Source organism: Felis catus, chromosome A1, assembly GCF_018350175.1.
Source record: "Felis catus isolate Fca126 chromosome A1, F.catus_Fca126_mat1.0, whole genome shotgun sequence".
Taxonomy (NCBI): domain Eukaryota; kingdom Metazoa; phylum Chordata; class Mammalia; order Carnivora; family Felidae; genus Felis; species Felis catus.
In genome coordinates, this window is record NC_058368.1 from 24,463,519 (window position 1) to 24,489,368 (window position 25,850).

Here is a 25,850-nt window from a genome sequence, read left to right on the forward strand (position 1 = left end):
AACTTCAGGAAACCTGTAAATTTCAGGAACTGTGTCTGCCACAGCCAAGCCAAGATCATTCCTCTCCCCACTTAATGTCTTTATCACATACAGCCATCCAACAACCTATGCCCAACTTTACAAGAGTCTTCCTGACTACCTTGATAGATTATGATTAGTCAACAAATAAAAAGAGCATCTTAAAAATCAGTAACATACCAACTCCATTAACTGTTTGAGCTGACCTATCTCTTCTGGCAGCGATCCAAGTTTGTTGTTACTTGCGATTAAGACTTTGAGAGGCAGACCACACAGGCAGGCAGGCAGGGCAGACAGCTGATTTCGACTGCAAAGACAATACAAGAACACCGTAAACACACAAGCCACGTCATACCGTTTCCGATTTTTTGTGAATAAGCGAGAAGAAAGGAGTGATTGGAGAAGACGTCTGACAAATACAAAAGGTCCAATGAAGTTTCCGTATGTGTAATCCCTCAAGTCCCAAGTACAAAAGACAATAAAATCTATTTCTAGGAAAGAAAGGCATAGGCAGTTCTGCGGCAAAAGGTCCAGTGAAGTTTCCATATGTGTAATCCCTCAAGTCCCAAGTACAAAAGACAATAAAATCTATTTCTAGGAAAGAAAGGCATAGGCAGTTCTGCGGGAAACAACGTTTCCCGGCACAAGGAACCCCATCAAGCCCCCTGCAGAAGCGGAGTCCTTGGCCAGCCAGGAGGCAGATGGGCATCGCGCCCTGCGTCACCAATAACAACGGGAAGCGGGTGCCAACTCTTCTCTTTCTGACAATGTAGCAGGAAACTCAGCGAGAAACGAGCACCACAAAGGCATCCTCCCGTCCATGTTACATTGATGGAGAAGATCGTTTTGCTGCAACTTACAAAAGACCACGAGCCTGATTTCCAACGTTTTGACTCTGCTTCCTTTTGCTAACACAAGAGTCACTGCGCTTAAAGTCTATTTGGGCATCTGCAAGGGAGCTAATTAAAATTAAAAAAAAAAGTAACGTTGGCCTTCTGGCAAAAGTGAATCTGGAACCCTGAGGGGTTCAATTTCACAGGGTACCCAGAAAAATTTGGGTACAACTCTCATCTCCGCTTTGCATGAAGAGGTTCTCTACCCAGAAGTATCTGAACTTCCTGTTATCAATGCTCAGTTTGCTGAGAAATGGGAAAATAATGGATAAATGAAATCTGTGAACCATCTTTATGTGTGTCAGCCATTTATTTCAACCTCTTCTCCCACAAAAAGCCCTTTTCCTGCCATCAGGGAAGGAGAGGGATGGTATTCAGTTTCCTTGCCTTTCTTTCCCCACCACTCTGCTGACAGAGACAATGACCAGGCAGTGGAATATCTAAAAACACGTTTGTCTTGCTATTGCAACTACGTAGAACTTCTTCTGTGCATACGCGCACACATGCATGAAGCGGCCGAGGCGGTGGTATTGTGTGCACGTGTGGACACACATAAATCTGTGTGTGTGAGGGGGAGGGACAGATGCACTGAAAACACACCAAGATGCTATCGGTAGTCATGGGGGTCGGAGATTAGGTACAAGGAGTGTTCTTTACATTTCTCTTTCTTATACTTTGCTGAGTTTTCCAAAATTCCTACAAAGTGCATTTATAATTAAGAAACAGGTATCACTATAAAAAGATAAACTTCATCTGGCTACTGGCTGCATGAGTGCTTCACATTCACTGAGATGTGTCCTTATGAGCTGTGCACTTTTCTGTATGTATTAGATTTTAAAGGTTTTCCTCCCCTACTCCCCCATATGATGAGGTGCGAATCCGGCTAAACAAAGGGCATCTCTAGCTGATGGGCTGAGAAGAAAACACATGGTGCGCTCTGGAAAGAACCTTTCTCATGTGGATGATCCCCTGTAAATATCCTGACGTTTCTTCTCTTCCAGGTACCCAAGGCCTGGGTAATAAGCTTTATCAAGAAAAGACACAGCCAATCTTCCCTCCATTGCCCAGATTTGCAAAGAAAGCTATTTCCAGGAAGGAGCGGAAGGAGAGAGGTTTCTCTAAGAGGGTCCAGCAGAGGGAGGGAGAAGATCGAAACCCTACAGGGGGCAGGTGGGGGGAGGTCCCTGGCACTGGAAGGACCAGCTGGCTGTTCACCTCCCCCTGGTTAGAGTGACAGGGGAAAATAGGGTGGTGGGCCCACCCTGGCACTGTCTCCTGATCTCTGAGGGCAGTGAAAGGGGGTTACTTAGGCTGCCAGTTTCTGACATCCACCCACAGGAGCCCAGAGGGGCTATTCTGGCTGGTTGAGGGGGACTTCCTGGTGCTCTGATGGGAGACAGCTTTCTTCAAGCTCCAAAAAAATTAAAAAAAAAAAAAAAAAAAAAAACCCAAAACCTCCTTAGACACTATCTCTGGGAAGAGAACTAAGTTTATTAAAAGGTGGCACATAAATAGTCTGGAATGTAACCTGTGGTTATAAAACATTTACTTATTTTTTTTTAAGTTTTATTTATTTATTTTTGAGAGAGACAGTATGCACACACGCGAGCAGGGGAGGGGCAGCAAGAGAGGGAGAGAGAGAATCCCAAGCAGGCTCTTCGCTGTCAACATGGAGCCCAAAGTAGGGCTCGATCCCAGGAACTGTGAGATTGTGGACTGAGCAGAAATCAATAGTCTGATACTTGGGGCGCCTGGGTGGCGCAGTCGGTTAAGCGTCCGACTTCAGCCAGGTCACGATCTCGCGGTCCGTGAGTTCGAGCCCCACATCAGGCTCTGGGCTGATGGCTCAGAGCCTGGAGCCTGTTTCGGATTCTGTGTCTCCCTCTCTCTCTGCCCCTCCCCCGTTCATGCTCTGTCTCTCTCTGTCCCAAAAATAAATAAATGTTGAAAAAAAAAATTAAAAAAAAAAAATAGTCTGACACTTAACCAACTGAGCCACCCATGTGCCCCTGTGGTTGTAAAATATTTATTAACATATAATTTCATAAAGTGAGGATTAGTAAAAAAAAAATGTTAATAAGGCTTTTTTTTTTTTATTTTGGAGACATATTTAAACTTCCTTTTGAAGAGAAGCTAAGGAAACGAAGATTAGTATTTTGAAAAACTTCTACATGCTTATTTTCACAAATTAACACTTACAGTTCAAGATTCTTCCCGTGTTTCTTTGCTTGGAAACTCAGATTTAAACTATTCCCAGTCTCACCTTGACACAGGTATCTTGTCACATTGACAGACACTGAACCGAGAGAGCTACTGATAATACCATTAAGCAATGCAGGGGTGGCTGGGTGGCTCAGTAGGTTGACAATCTGACTCTTGATTTCAGCTCAGGTCATGATCTCATGATTTGTGAGATCGAGCCCCAAGTTGGGCTCCACACTGACAGCACAGAGCCTGCTTGAGATTCTCTCTTTCCCTCCTTCTCTCTCTCTCTCTCTCTGCTCCTCCTGCGCTAACACACACACACACACACACTCTCTCCCTCTAAATAAATGAATAAACTTAAAAAAAAAAGCAATGCAGTGAACGTTCTGCTCATTCAGAAGCATGAATATCTGAGAGTACATGGGATTATTTTCATGGGATTTCTAGGATGGATACTCATTTATTTTATTTTTAAACGTTTTTTTTTTTTTCAACGTTTATTTTTGGGACAGAGAGAGACAGAGCATGAACGGGGGAGGGGCAGAGAGAGAGGGAGACACAGAATCGGGAACAGGCTCCAGGCTCTGAGCCATCAGCCCAGAGCCCGACGCGGGGCTCGAACTCAGGGACGGCGAGATCGTGACCTGGCTGAAGTCGGAGGCTTAACCGACTGCGCCACCCAGGCGCCCCCCATTTATTTTATTTTTAAGTGTTGTAGTTTTGTTTACTTTTTATTTATTTATTTAATATGAAATATATTGTCAAACTGGTTTCCATACAACACCCAGGGCTCATCCAGACAGGTTCCCTCCTCAATACCCCTCACCCGCTTTCCCCCTCCACCCCACCCCCAACGACCCTCAGTTGGATGTATACTCATTTAAAATAAAATAACACTTACGCATTTTAAATTTACATGTTAGCATTAATTTTAAGTATTAAAATTTATTTAATATTTTATTAAAATCTATTTTAATATTTTAATATTTAATAATACAATTTATTTAATACTTATTTGTTAAAAAATAAGTATGATTTCTTTGACGGGGATACAAGCCTTTTATACTAAAGGTTGCTGATGGAATCGTCTGTTTATTTATGTCCCACACATACTGTATGTAGTCACCTGTAGAAAAATCCAGGTGCCAGAACTTTGGTCATAATAAGCATGCCACAGACCTGGGCACATCTTTCTCGTATTTTGTTGATCTATTCTCTCAAGCTCTAGTGCACGTACGTTACCACTGGATGCCCCTCTATTCCTTGTAATTTCCCCAAGAGATAAAGGAAATACATGTGCACACAAAAACCCATTAGCTGTCCAGCAAATATTTATAAAGGACAGGAGAAATTATGTTTCCTTTAATCCTCTGCCCACTAAAGACCACATCGGCTGCCTGACTTTTTTGTTTTTTGTATTTTCTTTTTTTTGAAACCACTCATCTGGCAGCAATTTTTCTCAAGCAAGTAAGTGCCTCAGGCTGCAAACCACTATCCTGCCCCCCACTTGTCTCCTGGAAGCCTCTGTGCTAAAAACAGGCCTTTTGCAGAAACGATGTTTAAAATACGGCCAGACAGCGTCTGATAAGGTAACGGCCAACATTTGTTTTCAAATCTACCCTGTAGGCTCCATCTGAAAGCAGAATTTAAAAAAAAAAAAAAACAATTTTTTTTAACTGGCTCATAACAGAAGATCAAATTAGCGGGGGGAAAAGGGCCACTCATTCAGAAGTAGAAATTACAGATTTGGTGGTGGCGGGATGAGCCTTCCCACCCAGCATCTCCAGTCACTCTCCCTGCCCAGTCTGGGTGGAGGATGGCACAGGGAGGGGGGAGGAGGGGCGGGAAGACCGTAGGCTTTTATCGCTAATGCTTCCTCTTCCATCTTTCTCTGTCGAACGACTCCCTACTAGATTTATTGGCCTATTTCCTCATGTCAGGATGAAACAAGGCAGCTCAACATAATCTGAATACTTTTGACAGCTTTAGTTTACAGGATAAACTTCTCTTGGCTTCAAGGACCACGATCCCTCACTCGACATAATTCCTGAACTAAGGAATTTGCAAACCAAAGCACTACCGTATGGTTTTACTTTTAGAGAGCCTTATTTTAATGTGTTTTGACCATGGCACTTATTAATATCCATGACTTCAGACTTAATGGTGGTATTTAACATTATTTATTATCAGTTTATCAGAAAGTTATTTTCCCTAAAGTATGCAATAATAAAAATAACTATATTCTGACATGTGATTTTAGGATCAGGGGACCATATATATTTTTTTATTCTACTGGAATACAACTCTTTTCAGTATATGGGTTCACTTAATAATTGAGCTAGAACTCACTTAGTAGGAAATAATTTATAGAAAGATTGTTATAACATATTCACCTAGTTAACTAGGGAAGAGGTCACCAACTGTGGAATTAGAAAGCCTGGGTTCAAATCTCATGTGTGTCACAAACGTTTAGTTTAGGTAGAACATTTAACCCCTCTGGGTTTTGCCGTCTATAAAACATAAATAATAATACCTATCTAACATGAGACATGAGACTCTGGATGAAAAAGTGCTCAGCCCAACATTAAGTCTCTACAGAAAGATTAAACCATACCCAAACACTCATGTAGCAAACCAGTGGGTAGGGGACCAAAAAGAAGGTATGTTCACTTAGTTTGGTTTCAGTTATTTATTTTATTTCCTAACTGCTAAAATTGCCGCCACTTCTAAAATACGGTTACGTGTTCCACTCATTGAAAACATATGCCAATTAAACACAAAGATGGTCCCTCCGAGGCATGCTCGGAAGAACCAGGCCCGGGCTGTACAATTTCAGGCTGAAACGCAACCAAGTAACCATTACCGGTCTGGAAAACCTGGACTGGAACATACAATCACATGAATGACTTTCTCTGTGGCTGTTTAGACGCATGCTGTGACACTTTCTTCATAGGTTTGTGATGGTTGCTGATCTCACATCATTATTGCTGTTACAGCACAGAGCAACAGAGCACAGAGAAAGGAGGGCAGGTTTCGTGGTGCGGACACCCCCGGGCTCACCCTACAGGAGTCTCAGCCAGGGAGAGGAGAAAACAACGATGCAGCCGTGGCTGTTACTGTCTGAATAGTCGACCTGGGCTTGGCGTGCGACCTACTGTGAATGGCAGATATTTTAGATATTTTACTTTAGCCAACCAAGCAAGTTTCCTTTCTCACAGGATACCTCACCTCACCAAATTTTGTTTTTATGGCTTGTGGGGTTCTTTTGGTTTTTTGCATACCCTGTTTGCCTTTCATTCAAGGCAGAGTAGTGTTTTTATGATTTTTTTTTTCTAGTTTGCATACGACACTTGGCTGTTAATTGTCTTTATATGCACACTTCAGTGAACAATATCTATCGAGAACCATTTCCTTTTTCCTGCTGGCTCCATTCTGAAAAACCCACCATAGCAAAATGTCTCACCCTCCTTTCCCCTAATGACAGAGGACTTCCTCTTCCTCGCCAGCCCCTCCCCCTGCACTCCCCCCACCCCCCCCCATCACTGTATGCTTGAGACCTTGACCTCAACAACCAGAGCCTTGCTTCAGGTTGCCTGGGATATTTCGGCTGGCTTTCACTTTATAAATACAAATTACATACATACGCTTCTAGTAATATTTTACGTGAAATTGTTAAAGCAGTAATTTGATTGAGATTACGTGCGTGCACAAAATCTGGGCGCCCACGCTGAAATCGAATTTGGAAAGCAGTTACGCTGTCTACCGCTCGAGGATGGCTATCACTCAAAGACTTAACATGTTGCAAGACCAGAAACGCAGAATCATCACGTCCCTGAATCATGGACCAGCTGTTGAACTCCAAACCCGTCCCGTCTCACATTCCGCCCACGAGGGCTGTGTTTGGAGAAGGGAAAAGGGTCAGCTTCGGAGAGGAGACCTCACAGAAACGCAAGAAGCAAAAAGTGAGTGTCTACAGCGGCTCAGAATTCAGGCCGACTGCTGCTGCACCACTCGCGGTGCATTGCCACTGTGCGTCCCTGTACCATATTTGGCCCCTGCGACTGAACCTGTTTCTCACAGTGACAGCCTATCAGTCTCCTCCTGAGTATAAATAAAGCCTTGCTTAAAATACTCCACTTTTTTTTTATACTCTCAATGGCCCGCAACTACCACTCCTGATGTCTATAATTAGATTTCAAAGTGTAGTCATCAATAACTCGTCCCTTCTCAGTTATTTCCTCTCCTTTTTCCTCAGCGCTCTTCAATTCTGAAAGGGTAAGGCTCCGAAAACCAGTGCTTTAAATTTCCTCTTTCATATTTTACCATGCCCTTCCTTCACCCTAAAATGGAGCTAAATGTTCACAATCCAGGGAACACTGCATGTTCAAAGAGAATGCCATAAGGGATGCTACAAAGAATAGTAATTTGCTAAACACCTTCAGAGGCAAGAATGTAGATTTGGGGTTGTAAGTATGAAGAGTGTAGAAGCCTGAGCCCTATGCCCTGAAAAAACACCACTGCGTAAAACACTGTTGCTGGCATAAAGGCAAACCACCCTAAATGGCTTAAAGGATGTAGCGAGGGACGCCTGGGTGGCTCAGTTGGTTAAGCATCCAACCTTGACTTGGGCTCAGGTCATGATCTCGTGGTCCTGAGATAGAGCCCCGCGTTAGGTTCAGCATTGAATGTGGAGCCTGCTTGGGATTCTCTCTCTACCCCCCACCCCTCTGCCTCTCCCCTGCTCAGTCTCTGTCTCTCTCTCTCAAAATAATAAAATGAACATTAGAAGTTAAAAAAAGCATTTGTACTGGCACTAAGTATAATTCTCCCACTTTCTAGTGCCATGTTCCAGGTAGAATGGACCCCTAGCCTCCTGTTATGCAGAAAGTGGCCTACCTCACCTGCCTTCTCCTCCTTGCAATTCTATCAAGTCAAATGTTACTTTAACATTTTTTCCCCACCTGAAAAGAAAGGGATATCCATACTGACTTCAATGAGAACAGGATGCTCAGATCAACTTCCACCCAGGGACACTGCATGAATACAAAATATTAATAATAAAATTTAAAATGCCTGAACATTTTTTTTTCAACATTTATTTATTTTTGGGACAGAGAGAGACAGAGCATGAACGGGGGAGGGGCAGAGAGAGAGGGAGACACAGAATCGGAAACAGGCTCCAGGCTCTGAACCGTCAGCCCAGAGCCTGACGCGGGGCTCGAACTCACAGACTGCGAGATCGTGACCTGGCTGAAGTCGAACGCTTAACCGACTGTGCCACCCAGGCACCCCAGCCTGAACATTTTTGTTTATCATCTGAAGACATATGTCTCTCCATCTATTTCTAGGAATTTTTAAATGCAGATGGAAATGCATGTAAGTCTATGTACATCCTCTTTTTCCTACTTATTCTTCCAAGGAAATCAGTTGTCAGAGAGCTCCTATCATGTAACTTGACGGCCAATAATAACAAAGTTCCACTTAAGGCTCTAATACTGTTACAAATCAGTAGCATATCCACTTTGCTAATCGTACTAGAGAATCCACTTACTTTTTACGAGATCTTTTGCACTATTTTTCTTAACCCAGATTGTAATAGATATGAGACAGCATACCGCAAAACTTGATTTGACAATTCAAGAAACATTTCTTGGGTAGTTACTATGTATAAGGCACTGTGCTAGGCACTTAGACAATTATATTTTATTTATATTCACAACAGTGGTGTAACATAAGCATTTAACCTGGACCTTTCAGATGCAAAAACTGATATTGTTCAGAGAGTTTAAAACCCTTGCTCCAGGGGCACCTGGGTGGCTCACTCGGTTAAGCCTCTGACTCTTGGTTTTGGCTCAGTCACGATCTCACGGTTCGTGAGTTTGAGCCCCGCACTGGGTTCTGCACTGGCAGCATGGAACCTGCTTGGGATTCTCTCTCTCCCTCTCTCTCTGCCCCTCCCCTGCTCATGCTGTGTCTGTCTCTCTCAAAATAAATATATAAACTTAAAAAAAAAAAAAAAACTTGCTTCAAATTGCCTAGCTGGTGAGTTGTTCTGTGCTGTGTGGTTTGAAACCAAGTGGGTTAGGATTCATATCAATGTGTGACCTTCCTCCAATACAACCCAGCCTATTTTCACTTACTTTGGAATAAAAAGTGAAGGGAAGCCAGGAAAACAGTAGGAGGAGGACCCCAAATTTCAAGCAGGAGGCAACGAGATGCTAGACTGGTCATTCAACGATTAATGTCTATGTAAAAGTTTGAAGGGCGGGGTCAAAGATAATTTCTGAGATTCCACGCTGGGGGGCTGGAGAAAAACAGGGGCACGGACAGGAACGAGGATGCTAATTTGGGAAAGAAGAAAGTGAGCTTAGTTCAGCAGACACTGAATTTCGAGGAGTCAATAAGCATCTAAGAGGAACTGAATTTTAGGCAATCGGGAAAATGAAGACAAATGCCCAAATGACTCGAGGAGCTGGAGACTATATTTGAGACACCCGAGGCCAGGGTCTGAGAGAGAAGCGTTAAGGACCAAAGACGGAGCTGTGGGGAATTCTAGCAACAAGGTGCAAAAAGAGAAAGAACATCCAGATGGGGGATAAAGAAGAAAGAGAAAGACCCAGAGGGGCACGCAGGAAAGCCTGTGACCAAGTCAAGGGAGGACGGTGCCGTGGTGTTACATGCTGACTGGAAGCGAATTATTTTTCCACACTGACTGAGTGCCTGCTCTGCTCAAGAGCGTGTCCTAAACTCTGAGAAAACATGAAATGTCCATGAATCCTGAGACTTAACCTTTAACAAGATTAGACACTATCTCGCTGAGCTGACATCACCTACGTCCCACTTGAAGACGGGTCACGGAGTTTTCAAACGCCGTAGCGGCACATATTTCCGACTGGGTTTCTCGAGATTTAAGGCAAGACGTTAGTGACTCTTAGCAAATGAAAGTGAGACTCCCTTTATGGATTCTCCCCGTGAAGTGGGGTGAAAGGGTCTCAGGCTCATCCTAATAACTCTTTACACAAGTGTCTGCCGACTTTGGGCACCTCTGTCGAACGACCCAAGGTTGCCTCTGCCAAAAATCCCGGGCTGTTCTCTCGGCGGTCTCTCGCTGGGACTGACGGTAGGGGAGGGACCACTATTCCTAACAGTTGGCTTCAATTCCCTCAAGATCACCTACTTGAAGAATGACTGGCCAACAAAAGTAAACGTGCTACCCTCATAGCACACACGTTGCCTCTTCAACCCTGTCCCGCCACCCGCCTGCACACAGCCAGCCTCTCACCATCTTTGGGACCCAGGCAACGAAGAGTTTCCCAATCCACAGTGAATACCACTGCCGATTTTTTTCTTCTACCTCTAGTCCCATTCAAACTGCTCATAAGTGCCACGATCTAAATGAAATTATTTGGTGTACCAGGACACATCGTAAATGATTTCGAGATGGGCAGAATCACTGCTCGGGGCTTGTCTAGTACACCCTTCCCGGTTATCTCCGTTTTTCATGGTCTTTGACTTACTTTACAACCCTGTAACTTGTTCTAACACTGAAAACTGATAGTAATACAAGTAATTTTCGTGCATAGAAACACAGACAAATTGAGGCACGTGGGTGGCTCAATTGGTTAAGCATCTGACTTCGGCTCAGGTCATGATCTCACGGTCTGTGAGTTCAAGCCCCGCATCGGGCTTTGTACTTACAGCTCAGAGCCGGGAGCCTGCTTCAGAGTCTTGTGTCTCCCTCTCTCTCTGCCCCTCCCCCAATCATGCTCTGTCTCTGTCTCTCTCAAAAATAAATAAACATTAAAAAAAATTTTTTTAAAAGCACAAATTGTCATGAGTGCAGTGGAACTGCAACTGATTGCTGCCTTCTCACAACTATTCATAAATTCACTTCAGTAAGCCCGCTAGCGTGAATGCATGTGTGTGTTTGTGCGTGTTGAGTTCTCCTTTAAACAGGTTGTAACATCTTACTGGTTTCTTCGTTAATTAATGAACTATATATATTTATATACTATTATACATTATATACATATAATCTTTGATGGATGTTATATTTGTATGAGAGTCATGATTTTTACCTTTTTTTTAATGTTTATTTTTGACAGAGAGAGAGACAGAGCGGGGAGGGGCAGAGAGAGAGGGAGACACAGAATCCGAAGCAGGCTCCAGGCTCTGAGCTGTCAGCACAGAGCCCGACGCGGGGCTTGAACCCACAGACCGCGAGATCATGACCTGAGCCGAAGTCGGACGCTCAACCGACTGAGCCACCCAGGCGCCCCTGATTTTTACCTTTTTAAAAGAATTACCCTTTAACGGGTGATTAGTTTCCACTATAGGGATGTGGCGTTGCAACGTTAAAATTTCAGTGCAGACAATTTAAAGACTCAGTTGCTTCAGACTTCTGGTCAAGGTCATTCTTTTTTTTCATTATGTAATATAGAGCTCTCAGAACCTCTGAAAAAATCCTCTCACCCCCTCCAAAAAAATTCCATCCTATAAAGGAGTTAGGGAAAAGAAAAAAAATCTTATGAACAAATGTCTTAAAAAATTAACAATTGTTTGAACACCGGTGATGACATATATATTGCTTGTACTTTGCAGTAATTTTTTCTCAAAAGAGATTGCACATTTTATTTGATAGGTAATAAAAAAAGTAAAGTTTTTTTTTTTTAAGTACTAAATGAGAAAATAAGTCAGTTTGGATGGCACCTCTGTGTAACACACTTTATGCTTTAGTGTTTCCTGGGCCTTTCTGTCTTCTACTTGTATTTCATTTTTTCCTTCAATACATGGAGTCCATACAGATTACCTGGGCTCTGAATATAACAACATGAAGGGACATACTTTTTAACCTCGTCCTTTTTTAGGCATGAGGTCAGTTCTTAAAGGAGTCAGTGGGTGATAAAAATTCTTCTAAATTAGTGTTTACAAACTGGTGTTCTGGAAAGCACTGTTCTGGGAGATGCTAAACGGTAGGTCTCACAAAAAAAGAGGGAGGGGAAGAGTTCTGTGTTGCTTGGAGACATATAGTGCAGATCAGCACAATACATGGGCTTTGGGCTGTTTTGTTTGTTTGTTTAAGTATACCTATATCTGGCAGAACACTTTTCCATAGAATATACTTTGGGAAAACAATGTTTTATTTATTCCTTAATTGATCCAATGGCATCACTGAGGTTAGAAATAAGTAACTGCTTTTCAACCCCCTATGGAGTCTGGCGAGTAAGTTTCCTCCAGATGTATTATTCTCTATTCATGAACAGATGAATTAATCACTGAAAGGGGTCAATTTTCTTATGTTATTTTCACATTCCTTTCTGCTATGGCTTTCCAGCTGCCAAGAGGGGTATCAGAAAAACACTGCCTGATTTCATAAGGTTAATGTGGATATGCTTAGATTAATAGATAACAGTTCCACATGATCCAACTCTGAAAGTGACCCAGATCTTCTGGCTATTTTCTTACCATTCACAGAGATTATCTCATTCCACCTGTCGTGACAGTCCATCTGGTCCAGAGAGTATGAAGGTGTTCCAAGAAATGGCAGGAGGTGAAAAAACAATGCCTCACAGAATAAACTCTGTCACCTAAACATTCCATCCCTTGAATGCTTCCAGATAAAGAACCACAGAATATGTGTTTATTCTTGACTTAACTTATCTTCCCTGGAGAAGTCTATTTATGATTATTACGCATGCTGAAATTCTTGGCTGCATTACTTTACCAAGATCGCCCCTCCCTGAGCTCTCACAGCACAGGTATTCTTTTCAGAAGTAGGGTAATACTTTTACATCATATTCTACAGTCTATTTTTTTTTACTTTTGAAAATGAAGCAATGCCTTTAGATTTGAATTGGGAAGCTGAGAAAACCAAGACTGTCTTTTTCCTCAAAAGCAACTCTTGTAAAAAAATTTTTTATTTGTCCTGTTACTATCATTGTTACTAACAAGCAAATAAGAACAGCAAGGAAACCAAAGCGAAGCCCTGGACTGGCCCTCACACCTCCAGACTGCAGTCAAAACCCACTCACCTTTAAAAAGCCCTAATTCCTTGTTTGGAGGTTCTAGCAGGGGAACACAGCTACTCACATACTCTTGACCAAAGAACAGTCCTCCTCTATCGGAGAAGGTTGTCCTCTTTGATCCAGTGTGCAGCTTTGGGAGGGACGCACATGGAGCGGTGAGGAAGGAAGGGGACACCCGCCTAGCCAGCCAGATCAGCCGAATCAATGCTGGCGATCAACAGGGTGACAGATTTGCAAATGCCATAAAGGATAAAGGGTTAGTATCCAAAATCTATAAAGAACTTACCAAACTCAACACCCAAAAAACAAATAATCTAGTGAAGAAATGGGCAGAAGACATGAATAGACACTTTTCCAAAGAAGACATCCAGATGGCCAACAGACACATGACAAGATGCTCAACGTCACTCATCATCAGAGAAATACAAATCAAAGCCACACTGAGACACCACCTCACACTGGTCAGAGTGGCTAAAATGAACAAATCAGGAAACTACAGGTGCTGGCGAGGATGCAGAGAAATGGGAACCTTCTTGCACTGTTGGTGGGAATGCAAACTGGTGCAGCCGCTCTGGAAAACATGTGGAGGTTCCTCAAAAAGTTAAAAATAGAACTATCCTATGACCCAGCAATAGCACTACTAGGAATTTACCCAAGAGATACAGGAGTGCTGATGCATAGAGGCACATGTACCCCAATGTTTATAGTAGCACTTTCAACAATAGCTAAATTAAGGGAAGAGCCTAAATGTCCATCAATTGATGAATGGATAAAGAAGATGTGGTTTATGTATACAATGGAATACTACTTGGCGATAAGAAAGAATGAAATCCTGCCATTTGTAGCAATGTGGATGGAACTGGAAGGTATTAAGCTGAGTGAAATAAGTCAGGCAGAGAAAGAAAGACATATATTTTCACTCATATGTGGATCTTGAGAAACTTAACAGAAGACCATGGGGAAAGGGAAGGGGAAAAATAGTTACAAACAGAGACAGAGGAAGGCAAACCATAAGAGACTCTTAAATACAGAGAACAAACTGAAGGTGGATGGGGGTGCAGTGGGGGAGAGGGGGGAAATGGGTGATGGGCATTGAGGAGAGCACTTGTTGGGATGAGCACTGGGTGTTGTATGTAAGCAATGAATCATGGGAATCTACACCAAAAACCAAGAGCACACTTTACACACTGTATGTTAGCCAATTTGACAATAAATTATATTAAAAAAAAAAAAGCCCTAATTCCATCTGACCCTCATGTTAAGACAGCAGGGAAGAAGGTATGGATGATGCTAACTGGGCAGAATCCAACAAAGAAAGGACTGAAGATTAAGAAGTCAAATTCTCGCACACTCCAATTTAATGAGGCAAAGGCTTCAAGACTTGTTCTCATCTAATTTTATAATAAAATGACTTAACTCATAGAAATTCGGTATCAAGTCAAAGTTCGTTTTTAGCCAACCAACAAAGTATACTATTACAAGGGTAAGAGAGGGCATCACATCTCACTAAGAAGCCACAATACAGAGTTCTTTCACTACACATTCCAGTCACTGAGACTCTTTTCCATTAAGGATCCCACAATACTACAGTTTTTTCCTGCTTTCAAAGTAGTCCTGTCCTTCCACTCTCAATATGTTTAAACACTTTTTTTTATTTGAAAACTACCCCAAATTTAAGAAGTGAGAAAGAATGAAAGAGCTAAGTTAACCAATAGGGAGTACCCAAAGTAGGCAGAAATAATAGAAAAATGGAGGAAGGGGCAATATGCAAAAAGACAAAGACAATGATGAAATACATGAATCTTCAGGCTCAGAGAGCAAAACAAAGTTTATAGCTAGGTAAATCAAGATAGAGCTATACATAACATAGCAAAAAATAGGGAGCAACAAAGATAAAAAGAAGTTAGGGGGAGAAATCAAAAGGAAAAACATAAAAATTCTCTACAAGCCTAAATCATTTGGATTAGCGAAGGATTTCTCTATAGCAAAACAGAGGCCAGAAAACACAGCATCTCTGAAATATAACAGAAACTTAACTGTATATATACAGAAATATAACAGAAATATAACTGTAACTTAAAACTTTACACTAATACAGCCTGAAGTTTTATCCCAAGAACTGAACCTTCCTTCAACAATGAGGTGAAAAGACATTTCAGAAAAAAGACTGAATTTACCACAAACATTATCACTAAAGAAACTTCTTAAGAACGCATGCTATAAACAAAGAGATTCACCCTAAAAAGAGTGAGATGAAAAACCAGAGAATCTGGTAAAAAATATAGGTAAGTACAAATGAGCATCAGTTCACTCAAATCAAGGTAAAAAGCAAGAGGGACCTAAAATATAGAATAAAAATAATATACGTTTGCAGAGGAGTGCTTGCCATTAAAGCTTTCTGTGAATGTTATCAATTTGGGGAGGATGAGAGAGGCATTTTTTACCTTTAGATCTTTAGGCTTTTGCAATTTATAGGTAACCTTTCAATTAAATGTATAAAGATATAATGACAAATTTCTAAACCAGAGAAAGAAAAAAACTGGAATAAACAAAACTTGGAATATTCAATAGAAGCTAGGAAAAGGCAGGGAAAAAGAAGCAAAGATAATCTTGACAAAATACAAAGTAAGAAGAAAAATATAAATCCACATACATACGTACCTAAACCAAGGTTGAAAGGTTGAAAATGAGGAAGTGAAAACATGTATGTGAGCAAAAGACACCAAAAGAAAGCTAAGACGGAACTATTAATTTCATATACAATAGACTGTAAGTCAAAAAAAAAGCGTTTTAGGGATAAAGTGAATCACTACACAATGATAAAACTTGCAGTTTGTAAGAAAGACATACACTTTGGAACTTGGGCTCAAAATACCTGGCCTATAACTTGGTCTTAAAATACATCTATTAAGAATTGATGGAATTACAGGGGTAAAAACCAACAGATCCACAATCATCCTATTTTGCTTAAAGCGCATCTCTCAGTAACAGATATATATTAAACAGGCAAAACGTGTTAGGGTAAAGACAAGATGAGCTTCATACTTAATGGATTTACTGGAATCCACATACAACACTTAGAGGACATACATACTTTCAGAATACTTACAAAATTAACTACACACAGGCTACAAAGCAAATCTCAACGAAGGTACAGAATCAACATCAGACAAAATATTTTCTAAACACGGTACGGTAACATTAAAAATCAATTATAGAAGGTAACTTGAAGAATCTACTCTATAGCAAATGCATGGGTCAAAGAAGTAATATTGAAAATTAGAAAGGTTTTAAGAGTGATTTAAAAAATACCACACATCACAACTTATAGGACTCAGCTAAAGCGCTACATATAGGGAAATTCATAACCTTAAATGCTCCTATGAGATTAATGAATGACATACCCTAAACTCTAGAAATTAGAAAAAAAATAAACATACAAGAAAATGGATGGAAATATGACAGATAAAAATCAGAAACTAATGAAACAGAAGATAAAAACCCAAAAACATTGGTCACTGAAATTAAAAGATGATCCAACAAAAAAATACACAATCAAAATAGACAGACTTCTAAAAAAAGGGGGATAAAGGAACACAAATCCACAGTATTAGGAATTGGAAAGGCAAACCAACTACAGATACAATAGAAATGTGTAAAATTACAAAAGTCCTCCTTTATTTCAATATTTATGTTGGTCTCCTGGACAATTCTCTAGCAACTATTTTTAAGACTATGAAACTGTCCTAAAGGGCATAGTTAGCATTAGACAAGATAACAAAGGTGAAAATGTCAGGCAAACTATAACAAAAACCCACACCCTCCTCCTTGTGTATACGCTCCTTTTCTCTTTCCCTCTTCTTGATGACAGTACTTGTCACTGCAAACTGCAATATTCTTAGAAGAAACAGAATAAGCTGATTATTGATGAAATGGCAATGTTTCAGAGGGTTTTTATCTGTCTAGCTAGAAAAATAAATTAATTTGCACCTTGTTCGTTTTGACTTGCAGAAAAAAACTTTGAGAATTACTATATACAAAACATCTAAATAATGAATTAGCTGTAGGCATTTACCCCATTTTCGCAGGGAAAATCTTCAGCCCAAAGGTCTTACAAATTTTATTAAGATCAGAAGCAGAACTGAAAACAAAATCAACACATTCTGACAGCGCTCTAGCCATCAAAGCCATAATGTCCCTTTTGTGTCTCTCTGTTCCTGTTGAATACAAACACTGATCTAAAACAACATCTATTATCAGGTGACATGTCTAATGGAAAAATCCTCTTTGGAAGTCTTGCCAAGTATGAACTATACTAAAAGGAATGGAATCTGGTAAGAAATATCCTACTATTAACTCACTCACCTTTAATAAAGCCTGACAGCTACCAATGCCAATGTACAGAATTTTACAGGTGTTACAATTATAAATATATTAAAAATTTTAGAGACCACTGTCTCTAGGTTCTGCCTTGAAAACAAATGCCCAGTGGGCACACTAGAAAAGGCAAGGCTTAAGCCATACACTGTTGGTCGTGCTATTGATGAGTCTGGTGGCCATTTCCAACTCTAGCATTCTACAAAAAATATCTTCAAATTTTAAGATAATGCTTCCAAATTCCACCATGGTTTGCTGTGTTTTGGTGTCTTCCTGCTGATCTGTCCTTTGATAAAACACAGCCTAGCTTCCAAAGGTCAGTTCCAAAATAGCTCATTTTCCCTTTGAAAATAAAGTAAGACCTTCATAAAAGGATTTGGGATACACGTTTGTCTTGAACTGAACAAATCTCCTCCCCTTTTTCAATGTAGGAAGACGCCATCAATTTTCTCAGTTTCTAGAAAGAATAAATGCTATCTTACAGTCAAGACCTTCAGAAATGTCAGTGGCAAGGCGAGGGATACAATTAAAATTCTTAGGAATAAAAAATTAATTCAGTTCACAACCAAAATATAAAATCTGTGCTAAGGCAACCTTAGCACGCAAGATGCTTCTCCAAATCCTTCAGATAGTGAGCTATTCTTAGGATTAAAGATTATTTCTCAGAAGGACCTCCCCAAACCGCCCCCCCCACCCCACCAAAGGAATGTAGGGATACAGGTTATATGGCCATCAGGAAGTTGGCTCTTTCTGCACATTGTTTAGCAGCCAAAAAGGATGCCAGGCTTCAGAAAAAGCATCCAAAACAGATTCCTTTTATGGTATGATAACATTTTGCTCAAGAGACTGCCCTTTCCTTCACAGGCAATGCCTCAGAAACTATTCCTAAATAGACTGATAGACACAGGGGGGCTTCTAATGAAGAAGCCAGCTCCCGATGTGTGTGTTTCACCCTCGGAAAGTAAAACCACTCACCAGGAGTTCTGGAAGCAATATGATCAAATGCTGTAAAGAACTTCCATTTTTGGCAGTTTCTATTCCTGAACCTCTCTGAGATGAAACTTTTAAGCTAAAGTCCCTAGTCTTAGACTCGTAACACCCCTCTGTTGCCAAGCGTTTTGCTAGTCCGGGTTATTCCATTTTCCTAAGGTACATTTTCTCCATGGGTCTAATCAACAACAGCCTCTCCAGCACCTTAAAATAGAGTTTAAACTTTGAAAGGCTTTCCTGTGTAGCTCAGGTTCAAAGTGTTTGTTCTCTATAGGAACAGCTCTTGCTTGATCGTTTTTATTGTTCTTGGCCACATTTCTGGGATTAAGACACTTTATAACAGGAAGAAACACAGTGGCACCTACACTAAACTAACATAACCTTCTGTTGTGAACACCGAGACGCAGAGATTAAAAGCCCTGAGACTTCAAACACAGGCTACATAAACAGCAATAAATTAGTATTTTCCACGAGTCTGACATTTCTATCGTGTGGGAAGACGCTGAAGTGTTTTTCACTGTATTTCACAGTGAAGAGTTTTATCTTGCATGTGCTAATTACACCCATCTCTAGTCTAAGACAGGGATCGGGTTTCTGGCACTAAGCAGCCATTGACACTTAGAGATAACATCTCTGAGACATCCCTTCAGCCAAGAAGCTGTGTAGGCAATGCGGAGTACCACCACCACCACCATCAGCTCCATTGTCAATCTTACCACCATCACCATCAAATATTTCTGGCTGTTTCCTCTGCTGAAGTGCCCAGTATATCCCACAGGGTGTGATCAATTTTGAATGTTTCCCGTCAATGCAAAGTAGCTTCATATGGCATCTCTCCTACTTTAAAACATACAGCCCTAGTGAGTCCTATACGTGATTTATTAAAAAAGAGAAAAAATTAAAAATACAGTGAGACCGTGTTTAATTTTAAGGATAGAAACATGCAATCTGTGAAAATCCGAAAAGCAACATCTCTACACTATTTTATCTAAACAGCTCTTTACTCGTAGTTCACAGAAATAAGAGGAAAAACCCCTAAGCACTATGGAAGAGAAAGCAGGTTCAGGTACTGATTTGTAAAGTCTGATGAACGTGCCTATTTGCTAAGTTGTGTCAGAACAGGCTACAGCTGACAGAGTCCGCATTAAGTGTGTGCCTAAAAGCAATTTACAGTTGGTCTTTAATTTTCTAAAATTTATACAGATTTCCCCGATACCTCTAGACTGGTGATGAGGTCGTGATTTGATGATACACTTCTGTCTAGAGTATAAGCTTCTTCCTTTGGCATAATCCCCCATTTGTCACAGAAAAAAAAAAAAAAACTGCACGAAGACAACTCAGTTCTTCTACAACGCAGTATGTCTGCGGCTTCCTGAGTCCCCTGCTTCTTTTCCAAGTACACAGATTGACAGCCTCTCTTCCAAAGGCCAAAGTCAACGGGAGTCCACTATGCCCCTTCACCATACCCAAAAAGAAATAAATTTTATTTCATTGACTTGATTTTCATGAGAGGTAGAAAGGAACTGAAAAGGCCACAGTGCCCAATCCTGGATATTGTGGACGGGACATGTATCATGATCCCACACAAGCACAATATTCTAAATGCCTTCCTGGTTAGCGGCATGACGGTGGCGAGGAGTGGAGCAGGAGTTTGAGCACGAGAAGAACTCACACAGACTACACTATTGTGTGGATGATGCCACTCAACATCTTAGAAGAGATCATGATTTCATTAGATGCCACTGGTATTTTCCAGGCATCATTATATATTTGCAAGTAATATTATGTATTATATATTTGCAAATAAACAGATGTGACAGTCATCTACTATTTTACAAGTTACAAATAAATCTTTTAGGCAAATACAACATTGTACCTCAAATCACTATCAAACACAAAAATAACTCAATTGCAAATGGTCCAATTCTTAGAAGACCTATTCCAACTAAACCCAATAAATTGGGAATTAAAGGCTCTATAATTGAACAAAGGGCCCATCTTCCTGGTCACTTTAAAGCTTTCCCTACGTTATTTTATGTTACACATTTATACTCGTGAAGTAAATTTAAAAAAGGGTATCAAAAATAATTACATATACATATCAATAATAATTACATATATATAATAATTACATATATATATATATATATATACACAAGCATACACACACACACACACACACACACACACACACACACACACACACACAGGACCTGGCTTTCAAAGACTTTAGAGGATGTACTTACGTTTTCATATACCCTGATACAACACCTAAAAAGTAAGAGACATACTTTTTTCTTAATTTTCTATATGTAGCTCTCAATTCCTTTAAAGAGTCAGGATTCAGCACTACAGAATAGGTATTAAAACATAGAGATGTGAGCAAAGAAAGACAACACAAAACAAAAGTGATCTATATAAAAGGGGAAAAGGATAGAGGCAAACGAGAAATTAAGCAGAGAGAAAACAACATTTAAAGAGTTGGGTGTTCAACAACCCCTTTCTTTCTTTCTTCTTCCTATTACCTAGCAATCCACCACAAAACTGTCTGCAATATACCCACATTGTTCCTCTTCAGCATCATCAGTCTCAATGACTCTGTTCTTGCCCTTAAAGGTTCTGAAATCCACACTTCAATACATCCTTTCTATCATCTGAAGACAACAATGTTACTCTACTCTCAACTAAGCTCGACATGAAAATCATCATACCAAAACCAATTATATTAATGCTTTTAAAACCTAACATAGGGGCGTCTGGGTGGCTCAGTTGGTTAAGCATCCAATATCGGCTCAGGTCATGATGATCTCGCAGTTTGTGAGTTCAAGCCCTGTATCAGGTTCTGTGCTGACAGCTTGGAGCCTGGAACCTGCTTCAGATTCTGTGTCTCCCTCTCTCTCTGCCCCTCCCCGACTCACTCTGTCTCTCTCTTTCCCTCTCAAAAAATAAACATTAAAAAAAGTTTTTAAATAAATAAAACATAAAGGTTAAGATTATTTTAGATTTATAGAATTCTATAGTTTATATTATCCCAGAAGAGTTATGTCATCTATACGCAAAAGTTTCTCATTGTATATGGACTTAGTGTAACAATGCAAAGGTAAATCTTACTTGTTACATGTAGCACTGCTGGATGTGAAAATGCCACAGCGGGACAGATACAGGTAAGTAAAGTGAACACACCAACTGTATATGCTCTTGGGATATTTCCTCCATGCAGATTGGAATTAGAGGGCAGATGTTTCAGGGAAACAGTGAACCAAACTCTGTAGACACCGCTACTTTGGCTCCATCCAGCAATTCCAAGGAAATTAACATTCTGCTGTTACGGAAATAGTTTAGACTGTCTCACTCAAGAAAACTCAAAATGGTCAGATGAACTAGAAACCTGGAGAAGTTGAAAATAAGCTACAGGAGTCTCTAGAGATTATGCTAATAGTAATTTACATCTCATTTACCAAAAAAGTAGCAAAGGCCACTTAAAAACATGAGTAGGACTTTTTTTCACTCCCAAGGAGGATATGCACATATAATGAAATGCAACAGAAACCCACTTTGACTGCAAAGAAAGCAAGTGAAGACCCCAACTCTCAGTAGCTAGCTTAAAAAAAAAGCTAAAAAATAATTGACATTATTATCTATCACAAGTTAATGCTATATCTGGTCCATTGGGAATTTTGCACTTTAAAGTTTGGTATGTTTGTTACACAGCACAAGCCTTGCTAATCAGGTGCTGCTCTTCACACACCAAGATAATGCCACTGACATGAGTGAAGGCTTTGCTCAGGCTTGAACTTTGGAACCTTGCTTTTTTTTGCAGAGATAGATTTGATATAACAGCTTCTGTCTCCCTCCTGACGTCCAGTATGAGTCAAGGAATTAGGAGACAAAGAGCCAAAACCTAGCCAGAGCAGCTGATAGTCACAGCACAAGGTCTAAAACCAAGGCCTTGAAGTAGCTTATTTTCTTAACTTCAGAGCTACTCAGGGGCATTAATATGTGACACTGTGTAATTAGAGAATCAACACAGACCACCAGCCTGTCCTCAGCAAATGCTGACCTAACTGAATGGGGTTACAAAGACAGCAAACTTCGTATCTTACTGGAGTTGCTCAGTGCTCTTGAATTTTCTCAGGTGGCCAAAAAGGAACAGGCTCAGACAGTACTAAGTAGAAAATCCAAAGGTACAAAAACTCCCAAAGACCAGCAAGGTCCCAACGGGTCAAAACCTCTAAGTTCTTTTTTCGCTTCCTTTAGCCCTCCTCCTCCCAAAACTACACCAATACCCAAAGACCATATACCAAGCACCAAAGAGACAAAAGGTATAAATGCTGCCATATAAATTACTGTAGAAAAACTAAACACTAGTATGTTGTAATATTGACATTCAGAGAAGTCTAGCACCAAAAACAGTATGAATGGCACTACAAATCTATTATGGAAGGTAGTTCTTTAAAAAATCCTTGTATGATTTACTTCAAAAGATGATCAGGAATTGCCAAGACGAAAAAGCCCTGATAGAAACGGAAGCATCATTATTTGGGGTTCTTTTTCTGTGAATTTGATTACAATCTTTATAGACAACCTACCTCAAGTTTAAGTAAGTCAGCATCTGCAGATTAATGATGGCCTCAGGAATGACTCTGATGCAATTATGATACAGATTAAGAATTTCCAGTGATACAAAATGGCACAATTCCATTGGGACTTCGACCAGTCGGTTTTTAGATAAATCTATGAAAAAAGGAAAGAATGTTTTGTCAATAAATCTTCAACACAATCAAATACAATTATCAACTATCAATACTTTTTTTCCTTAACATGTTTTAAAATAAACATAATCTAAATTTTTGGTAGCTCTGTTACCCCAGGGTTGATTTCCTTTTCCTGGCATATTACCCAATTTATACGGAAAAGCCAAAATATTGCTGCAACAGTTTTAGCTTTTTATATTAATTTGGAAAAGCAGGCCAGATAGAAGGCCTCAACTGAAAATTATTTCAAAGTCATTCTCCCCTAGGGAAGCATGAAAGCTGTATCCCTTAATATACCTGAATATTTAATATTTCATTTATTTAATTCAATTTTGTATTCATAACATGTATTGTCTCTTGGAACATGTCTTTTATAACCTCCGCAAGCACACACACACAGACAACTAAACAAGTATTTCATTTGGTAGCATCACTGAGTACCCACAATGTGTAAGACCAAGATAAATCAACGATGTCTCTCTTAAGGACAGGCACTGTGCCTGCCACATGTCCAGCAATAAAACTGAGCTCTCTTGGCCAAGGATACCAAAGACCTTACTAATGGTGGTCTACAGAGCAGTGTAAACACACAGCATGGTTTACAATACTACCATCTCAACAATAAAAATATGGAATAGTCCATAAGGTCTAAGTATGGGAATGGTAGACATAACCAAATACAACAAAAGAGCTACCACTCTTGAAAACTGTAACTCGACATCAATCATCTCAATCAGGCTGAGCTGACTGAGGAAGGACTCAATCAGTACGAACGGAAGATGTTTCTTAAATAATATACCATATATACTTAAAGAATCACACTCCATTGGAAAAAAAAAAGAATATTGAAACAGGTCAATACTCTAACGAAATAGAAGTCAAAGGGATATCCTCCTGACTAACCCGCCAAGATATAAAAACATAAATAAACAAACACGGGACTCGATGGCTTCAGGGGTGAATTCTAAGCAAGTTTAAAGGGACAATTATGCTAATATTCAAACTATTCCACACAAGGTAAAAGGAGGTAAGTTTCTAAATACTTATTTGAATAGTAAGGTATAGTACTGATACCAACACCTAACAAGTACCCAAAAAAGAAACTATTTATGAATCTCCCTTCTAACTACTGATGTAAATCCTAAGTTTAAAAATTAGCAAGCAGAATTGAGCAGTACATAAAAAGATTAACATACTATAACTATGTGGGATTTATTCTAGGAATACAAGGATTTTGTATTATTTAAACAATTCACTATATAACTAGAGTAAAGGCAAAATTGCTTATGATCACCTCCATAGATACTTAACAGGTATTGATAAAATACTGAATACATTCTTTTTCAAAAACTACTTTATTGAAGTATATCTTCTATATCATAAAACTGACCTATTTGAAGTGATCTCTAGCAACTTTACCAAGTGGAACATCATCACCATAAATCAGAACATTGTTTTAGAATATTTATATTCATTCTTAATGCAATCACTTAATAAAAGAACAGTTGGCTATTTCTTACATAATCTCTCTCTCTCTCTCTCTCTCTCTCTCACACACACACACACACACACACACACGTGCGCGCATGAGAGAGAGAATTCTTTTATTTATGGCTAAACCTTGAACTACTAGAAATATTACCAGTAAAATCAAGACAATACATCATTACCACTATCACAACTTACTATTGTTCAGGAGATACTAGCCACTGACATGGATAAGGAAAGAAAAGAAGAACCAAAATTGGAAACAAAAAGATAGAATTATCAGTATTTACAAATAATATGATTGTTTTCCCAGAAAACCCAAAAATATCAAGAGAAAAGCTATTTCAAGTGTTAAAAAGGTACAGGGTAGAAAATGAAAATGCTGAAAAATAGCCTACTCACACATACATACACACACATACACACACACACTCACAGCAAAATGATACAACACAAGAAATCTAATTTATTATAAGAGTAAAACATCTGGAAATCTGACGAAACATGCAAAGTTTATATGAAGAAAACTTTGAAATGCTACTAAGCAATAAAAAACAAAGGTTACAATTGAAAAGATATTCCCTGATAGTAAATAAGACAGCATCAAAAAAAAGTATCAGTTCTCCCTAAGCTACACGTGTATAATGGAATGAACCCCCAATTAAAAAAATAGACTTCTACAATACTTTTTGATTTGCTGAGGTTATTATACAAGTTGACTTTAAAGTTCATATGGTAAAATAACAATACAAAAAGAGCAAGGTATCTCTCAAAACAAAAGGCGCTCTGAGGGGCACCGGCTCCCCTAGGCATTAACAGACACACCATAAGGCAATGTGATGGGCAGGTGAGAAGGTCAAGGGAACAAATTACAAATAGGTCAAAGATACATATGGAAATCAAGTGTGCAGTCAAGGTTGCATTTCAATTCAATAGGTTAAAGAGGTAGGGTCAGTAAACAGTTTGAGAAACCTGGATAGTCAGCTGAAACAAAGGATGACCTATTTCACTCCTTTTATTTCAATACATCCTAAATGAATTAAATGATTGCCTTTAAAAAGTGAAGCCATAAGAGCACTAGAACAACACATGGGAAGTTT

General features: G+C 39.8%; 1 protein-coding gene across 5 annotated transcripts in view; it reads right to left on the reverse strand.

Moving 5' to 3' along the window:
* LRCH1 (leucine rich repeats and calponin homology domain containing 1) overlaps nucleotides 1-25,850 on the reverse strand; it is a 204,317-nt gene that overhangs the window by 80,310 nt on the left and 98,157 nt on the right. For all 5 annotated transcript variants that reach the window (NM_001048155.2, XM_023239734.2, XM_019813191.3 and 2 more), the window contains 2 exon segments: nucleotides 199-325; nucleotides 23,098-23,242. In NM_001048155.2, coding sequence (NP_001041620.2) covers nucleotides 199-325; nucleotides 23,098-23,242 — 272 coding nt within the window.